Source organism: Pteropus vampyrus, unplaced genomic scaffold (assembly GCF_000151845.1).
Source record: "Pteropus vampyrus isolate Shadow unplaced genomic scaffold, Pvam_2.0 Scaffold11, whole genome shotgun sequence".
In the NCBI taxonomy this organism is placed as follows: domain Eukaryota; kingdom Metazoa; phylum Chordata; class Mammalia; order Chiroptera; family Pteropodidae; genus Pteropus; species Pteropus vampyrus.
Window position 1 is genome coordinate 2,093,883 of NW_011888792.1, and position 8,270 is coordinate 2,102,152.

The window sequence follows — 8,270 nt, forward strand, 5'->3', positions numbered from 1 at the left end:
GGCCAGTTGATTTTGGGGAATCCCAAATAGATTTCATTGATTTTTTAAGAACTTTTAACTTCATTTTAATTTTTGAGACTTCACTCATGGTTCCACATTATGAAAAAGAGAGAAATAGTGAATTATACTGAATTTGTATTCTTTGTGTGTAGCGGGTTACTTTAGCTGCAACAGGTATTGATAGTCCCAGGTAAAGAGAAGTAAGAAAATATTCCAGAGAACATTTAAAACACTCCTATGATCTAATTCTGTAGAAAATTGGACATTCTGACTTTATTAGTTGGAAGTAACTAACTATTCTTCCAAATATGCATGTATTATAAACTGAGTTACCAGAAAGCTAACCATAGCAGAACTCTGTGTGAATGGAGTGGAGGATGCCCTTCCCAGAGATAAAGTTAAGCGAGAGGAAGGGTATACAAAGGTATCAGATTCTAGAAATACTCAAAGTGGGCTCAATTTAATTTAGTATATTAGACATATGTTCTCACTGATTTCCAGAGATTGAGCTGAATCAGTCCTATCTTTTAACATTAACATCTTTTAACAAGTCTATTCAATGGTAGTTAGAGATCCAGACATAGTCAGTGCCCTTACGGAGCTTAAGATTGCCAGAGAACTACTGGACCTTGCAGATATATCCTGTTAAACACTGACTAAAGGGTACCTAAACGGACATTCATTCCAGTTACCTGACACGAGGGAATGGGCCATTGAGCTGATCAAATTACTCTTGTTAATAAAGTGTTAAACCATGTACACCAACATGAGTTACCAATTTTAAGATTTAAATGATAACTAAATTGCAATAACCAATAAAAGACTAAGTTTTCATTGTATATATTGGGTATCATGTATATATAGCACTATACTAGATTGCATTTGGGATCAAGGAGAAACATAATCATAATAACAGTTACCATTTATTAAGCATTTATTATTGGCTAGGCGCTGAGCTAAGTATTTATGTATGTCCATTACATGAGGTTGGTACTATTATTAGTTCCATTTTTCAAATGAGGAAATTTAGTCTTAGATTAAATACATTGTTCTAAATAGTGATTTTGATTACGGAAGCAATAGGAACTCTCAGAGAAGGCCACTCAAGGAATGCTCTCTAAAGAAGTCCTTGACTACATATGGGCTTCAAAGGCTCGACAGCCACAGTTTGTATTATAGATTTTCAAGGACCATTAAATTGAAAATAAAAAAATTAAAATATGGAGAACCAACATAGGGCCACAGTTTTTACATGTGATTATGCTTTTATTTTTACAAGTGTGTCTGATATGAATTCAATAGGACCAACTTGCCTTGGCTCTTAATTTTGATTGTTATTCATACAGTATGCCGATAAAAGTGGATAAACCCTAAAGCTATTTCCGATTCCCTGGGAAAACCGAGAGAAGCTAAGGAATAGTAGCAGACTAGCTAAGTGATTGTGATCTTCCATTCATTCATTCCTTTAACTAACCTTGATTGAACAGCTGTGCTATACTAGCTTCTATGTAAGGTGCTGAAAATATAAAACAGCGACAATCCTCATTCTCATAGAGTCTAGTGGAGAAGCCAGGGTTAAATGAATAAATAACAAAATGAATTAAATGCTCTAAAGAAAACATGGATTTTATAAGGGTAACTAAGGAACCAGACCTAGGTGGCTTGGACTAGATGGTGGCAGTCGAGGCACAACAAAATGGCTGGGTTTGAGAGATTTCTTTAGGGTAACATTGATAGGCCTTGGTCCATAGATTGAATCAGTGGAGGGGGAAGCGAGGTAGAGAGCAGTATCAAAGATGGAAGATTCCTGGATTTCTGACCTGTATAATAGGATAGACTGGGCACCATTCCTGAGAGAGCGAACCCTGGAAAAGATTCACAAATAGAGAGGGAAATGTGAATTTGAGATATTTTAAAATAAAAAATGGATACAGAGGATGAAGAATGACTCAGGAATGGCTTCAAGCCCTTAGGCTTAAGGAGCTAAAAGTACAATGGGGCTACTGAAAGAACGAGGTCTAATGCCAAAATGATAGTGAATGTATTTAAATATTTTTAATGTATTTAAAAATTTTTAATGTATGAATGTATTTAAAAATTTTCCTTTAAATATTGAGAAGACATTTTGGAATTTAGCAGTGCCTAGGGGTCATGGAAGTGCTTTGGGGCCATGACTGTGATCACTATATCATAGTGGCTGTAAAGAAGTGCTGGTCAATAAGGAACTTTGGTTGGCAAAATGCCGGAAAAACCAGTTTTTGTATTATTCTTATTATATAAACTAAAACACTATGTTGGAGCATTTCTCTGTAGCAGATTTAGTAATACCTTGGCTAAATAATGTCCCTTTGCTTATGTGGTGCCTTTTCTTACTATGGAGTGTTTACTACAGGCATTATCCATTATTCCAAGCCAACTTCATCATAAAGGTTTAATATTGTATTACTAGTAATATAAGTATTTGGGTCCAGGGTAATTGGTTATCAATTGAATCATTGTATGGATTGAGTTTCCAAGATGTAAAACTATAGAAATTTTTATGACAATTGCAGGAGGGCAATTATTTCTCCATTACAGGAAAGAGGCACTAAGTGAGGTAACTATAAAAGTCATTTCAATATTCATGTAATATGTTCAACTGCCTTGGCAATAGGCATCATTATTATTAACGACCTCAGTGATTTCTATACTTGTTCTCCTACATGTGGATTAATTTTATATTTATGTTACCATTATCATGGTATAATAACCTACCTCAAATCCTCATAAAAAACTATTAAGACAGAAACCAAACAGACCTGTCAACAAACAGAAGACAAACAAACAGATTGGCATCAGATATATGACTGAATTTTGCAGGTGGTTAACACACAGGAGATTAGAAACTCTATCAATACTCATTGAGAAAAGCAGAGTTCTGTAATCATCTGAGCTTAACTTTTGTCCTCTGTAAGAGTCCTGGGATACATGATTTTTAAAGCTCCTTCCAGCTCTAACATTTTTATCTTAACATATTTTACTTTAAATGTACATTTGCAGAATCTATTAAGTGCCTTATGCAAAACCTAGCTTTTTAGAAATGAGATTTCAAGTTTTGGACCCATCCATCTACCCACCCATATTATCAGGAGGTTTTTATTTAGTGCTTACTAAACTTTAGTTTACATGCGAACCGGCCAGGCAAGAAATAAAGATGTGAACAAATTAATATACAGAGTAATTAGCGATTGTGCTAAGTAGTATGAAGGAAGTTGAAAAGGGTATTGTGATGAAGGTGATGACGAAAGGCTGCAAATGTAAACAGGTGGTTGGAAAACATTTTTTGAGGAAACAATATTTAAGCTGAGTTGTGATGTACGGAAAAGGCCAAGAGAAAAGTATGACGGCTAAAAGCATGTGCAAATATCCTGAGAGGAGACTAAATAAGCGTGTGGTAGGCGACAAACTGAATGCAGAAGCAGATAGGAGCAGTGAGTAAGCTTCTGTTAAACCAGATATTAAAGAGATTTGCAGAAATGTAAACCAATACCACTCCTCTAAGTACGTTTTTGTTATGTAGTGGGTTCATTCTTGTTCTTTTTAAATGAATTAAAAAAAAAATTAAGATGGTAAATAGGGATAAAAACAACCTACATAAACAGAAGCTCCTGGGATTCTCATTTATTTAATGGAGTAAAGGAACCTCCAAGATTAAAACGTTTGAGAACCACTGGTCTAGGTCATCCCCAGTGTTGGATGAACTAGCACAGGGCTCACAACTCTAAATATTCTCCTCTCCGGGTCCTGGAGTGGCGCGGGGTGGGGAGCCAGGCATCGACTTCTGCGCTGGGGCGCGTCATCCCGGACGCTCCCAAGTCCCGCCATCCCGAACCCCCACCATTCCTCATCCCCACATCCCAGCCCACCTCCTAGTTCCCAGACACCCCTGCCATCCCGGACACCCTCTCCCTCCAGTCAGGACCCCACATTCCGGACCCCAGGCACCCGACCTACCCTATTCTGTACCCTCTTCGGGCCCCCCACAGTGCCCCTCCCCGGCCACCTTGGCCCGCCACACCTTTACCCGCAAGGCAGGCGGTGGCGTCGATCCACGTGAGCAGCAGCCCCGCGCCCAGCCCGCCGCGGGAGTTGGCGCGCGCCGGCCGGACGGCCTGGCTCACCTACGCCTCGCCGGACGTCCGCCGCTCCGCGGCTGTGCTGTGAGAAGGCCGCCCGGCTCTAAAGGGTACCGGGGGCGCCGCGGTCCCGGCCGGGAATCTCGGCCAGGAATCCCGCCCCTGCCGGCCGCCCGGGCCCGCTGGGTGCACCTGGGGGTGAGATTCAGGTACCCGGAATATCGCGAGGAGAGCGGAGGCGCGCTCTCCTCTGTTTCGGAAGTCAAATCTGGGGCAACCGAAAAGGGAGGATAGCAGTCCTCATCTAAGAGGGCTGTGCAGATATTAAAAGAGATAATGTATGAAACTCATAGCATGTCCCTGGCTAAGATGACATAGATGTTTAGTAAGCAAATAGTGAAGGCTGAAGAACTTGACAGGTGATGGGGAGTTAAGAACTGATTAGTTAAATGCTGTCCAGAGAATGGTGAACTTTTGCTTTAGAAAATGATTTTGGAGTATTTGACTATTTTTTTTTCTTGACTGTTGACTGCCAGGTAGAGAGGGCACCTGCTCCTCAGGCCTTAGTTCAAAATCCACCTTCTGATTCTTGAGATATAATGGCTCCAAAGAACCCTCTGGTGTTGATCATTTTGTTATGAAGTTACCCCCACTGCAAACCGAACCAAAAAAAAAAAAAAAAAAAGTGCTGATGTTTGCAGGCACATCAGAGTCATCCAACAAAGAAAGGGAACCTTTTAGTTTTATTCTAGAGAATTTAAGATTAGAAACTATCACCTCATTACTAATTAGCCCAGCAAATCCCAAGGGAATCTCTTTTTTATAGGAGACAAAAATTTAGAACATTAAACGAGAGTTTTCATTCTCGGCCTTTAACACATAAAAGCTGCTACACTTTCTAGAGCTGAAATCAGTGACTTTACGAAGCAGTTCTCATGAAGGAAAGGGTGACATCAGAAAACCTCGGGCATATAACAGATTCACAGATGTTGTATTGTTAGGGCTAGCTGCACCTGGGAGAGCATTTATGGGTGAAGAAATGGAAGCCTGGAGAGCCCAAGCACAGTGTCAGGCATGCAGCTGACTTAATATGGAGCAGCTAAGGTAGTAGAGCACCTGGCTTACCTCAGCAGCAAAGCAGCAACCACAAAACCTAACTGACTACAACAAATTGGTGATGCTTTTTCATCCCTGTGCAGATGGCTTTGATTAATGGAGATTCTGGTAATTTTTCTTCTCCTTTCAAAGATTCTTTTTATGAAAGAGAAGAACTAAAGAAACATGGACTTAATAACCTTCGGGATCCTCTCTGAGTAGGTTTCCATCCCATATAAGCGTAAATAAGAATTGGATGCATTCAGTTAGGCAAGTATAAAGTTTGACTTTTATAAAAAGCACAAAAATAACCTTTTAAACAATCAAATTAATATACCTCTAAGATGATCCTCTTATGTATTTATATACTTATTTCAGTGACAATGTTATTACTATTATCACTTTTAGCACTCCTCTTTGGAAAATGCCTCTAGAGTTCTTAGTCCCATTCTGGAAGATTAGATTATCGTTCATCAGATATCACTCCATCTGCTAACTCCATGGGTGGCACTTCTTGATGCTGTGCATGGTCACATGACTTGCTTTGGAGTGTGGTGAGATGACAACAGTGTAGCAGTTCCAAGCCTAGACCTTCATATCTGACCCCTGCCATGAGAAGATTATATGGCTGAATAGCTGCCACATCAGCATCTGGGAGCCGAATTCACAAATTGCAGAGCAATTCTAGGCAACCTGCAGACTTGCAGCTTGAAGCTGAGCCACCCAGTAGATATACAGACTCGTAAATGAGATATGACTACTTAATGTTGTATGTCACTGTGATTTGGGGATTGATTGTTACTCAGCAATAACTGATGGTTACATGCATGAATTCATTTAGCCAGCTTGATTTTAGGAAATTTAAGTTATTAGAAATAGAGTTTGTGTTTGGGTTGGGTTGTAATATTTTGGGCAAAAATGATGACTAAAGTAATATTATGTATATGCTCATATATATGGTTTCTTGTAAACTTGAGGAATTTTGAAAATGTTTTAAGCATACATGTGAGAAGTTAGATTTCCAAAGTGATTATCTGGAGGGGGATAGCTTATATCTGTATATGCATGTCTAGGGATGTTTGATCAAAAAGCAGACACAGTACACAGACTTACTACTGTGTTTTCTTATATGTATTACCTCCTATTTAGATATCTTTTGATTATGGTTTCCTATCGTTTGTTGGTTTCACACTGATTTTCATTTTAATAGCCTCAGCCTAAAACTACTATTCTTATGTTTTTCTGAATGGTCTCTTTTTCTTTTGCACAATGAAAATGTCATCTGCATGTGTGAACATTTGCTATATCCTTTATTTGTCAAGGATTTTTGCTATTATGTTTGAAGAAAAGGCTTTCATTTTTCATTTCTGTTTAGAGACATCTTTTGAAGAGCAGAATGTGAAGCCAGCTTGATTTTAAAAGGTCATGCACAAAAGCAGGAAAGCTGATTGAGAAGAGTGTGGAAAGTATGATAATGAGAACATCTTTAGAATGTTAAAGTGGGAAGGAAACTAGACAGTCTAACCCTCTCATTCTGGAGATGAGGAAAAGAAGTGTTTGCCCTGGGTTACATTGCAAGGTACTGGTCAAGCTCTGAGAAAACTGAGAACAAGGAGCATGAAATATAAGAAGAGAGAAAAAGTACTTCCCCTAGAAACACCCTCCAACGGGAATTTGAGAACAAGGAGTTTATTTGGGAGGAAATTGCAGAAAGCTCTTGTATGGGAGTTAAAGTGTAATCCCCAGACCAGTACAATAGGCTTCAGCTGGGAGCTTGTTAGAAATGCAGAATCTCAGGCCCCAGCTAGACTTGCTGCATGAGAATCTGAGTTTCATTAAGATTCCCAGGTGAGTCATAAGCGCATTAAAGTTTGTGAAGAATGGCCTGAGTTATCCCTTTTAGTGTCATGGAAGCTGGGGTTTTTATTCTCTAACTCCCATCCTTCATTGACTAAAGGCTGCTTCCGGGAACATTAACTCCCAGCATAAGTGAGAGCAGGCTCTTAGGTAGAACTTCATCCTAGTGGGAGCTCGGGATGGAAGCCAGTATGATGAGTGCCAAGGGAATGCTGACAAGGCAGAGAGCCTTGATACTTACGTTATTCTGAACATTAGAGGCAGCTGGGAGCCTTTCCATTTTAGGAGATGAATCCCAGGCACAGTGTTTGGCAATTCAAAGTATTTCATACAGAGATGAACTTTATTAGCTATCAGACTCTATCTCAAATTTTGGTATAGGTTATAAAAGGTGTCAGGTCAATGTCTTCAAATTTAAATTTTTAAGCCTCGAAGTTTAAATACAGAGTTACTAGGCAAACATTCCAGAATGGGCTTTCTTATATTTTGGTTGCCAACTTCTTGCCAGGGTCTCTTGCTCTTCTTTGTTTTATTATGTTTTTTTTTCCCCCCTATTTTTTTTAAATTAAGTTTATTGGGGTAACATTGGTTAATACAATTATATAATTTTCAGGCGTACATTATAATTTGACGTATATATAGTCTATTGTGTGATTACCACCGAAAGTCCAGTTTCCTTCAGCTACCATATATTTGATCCCCTTTAACCACTTCGCCTTCCTCCTACTCACCCTGTATTTAACCCCCTTTACCCCGTCTACCTCTCCTCTCCTCCCCCACTCCCTACCCTCTGGTAACCACTAGTCCATTGTCTATGTCCCTGAATCTCTGTTTGTCCTGTTCATTTGTTGCTTTTAGGTTTATATCCCATATATAAGTGATATCATGTGATTTTCTACTTTTTCAGTCTGGCTTATTTCACTTAGCATGATTATCTCGAGGTCCATCCATGTTGTCACAAATGGCAGTATTTCATCTCTTCTTATGACTGAGTAATAGTCCATTGTATGTATGTGCCACAGCTTCTTTAGCCAATCGTCTATCATAGGACACTTCAGTTGCTTCCATGTCCTGGACACCGTGAATAATGCTGCTATGAACATCAATGTGCAAATATCTTTTTGGATATGGGTTTTCCAGTCTTTTGGGTAAATACCCAGTAGAGGGATTGCTGGATCATATGGTAGATCAATTCTTAGTTTT

At 39.3% G+C, this 8,270-nt stretch overlaps 1 protein-coding gene across 1 annotated transcript in view; it reads right to left on the reverse strand.

Moving 5' to 3' along the window:
• Positions 1-7,347, reverse strand: part of ACOT12 (acyl-CoA thioesterase 12) — a 42,086-nt gene extending 34,739 nt beyond the window's left edge. Inside the window, 2 exon segments of the mRNA XM_011378929.1 lie at positions 4,060-4,160; positions 7,309-7,347. Of these exon segments, the coding sequence (XP_011377231.1) occupies positions 4,060-4,160; positions 7,309-7,347 (140 nt within the window).
• Positions 7,348-8,270: the final 923 nt, after the last annotated feature.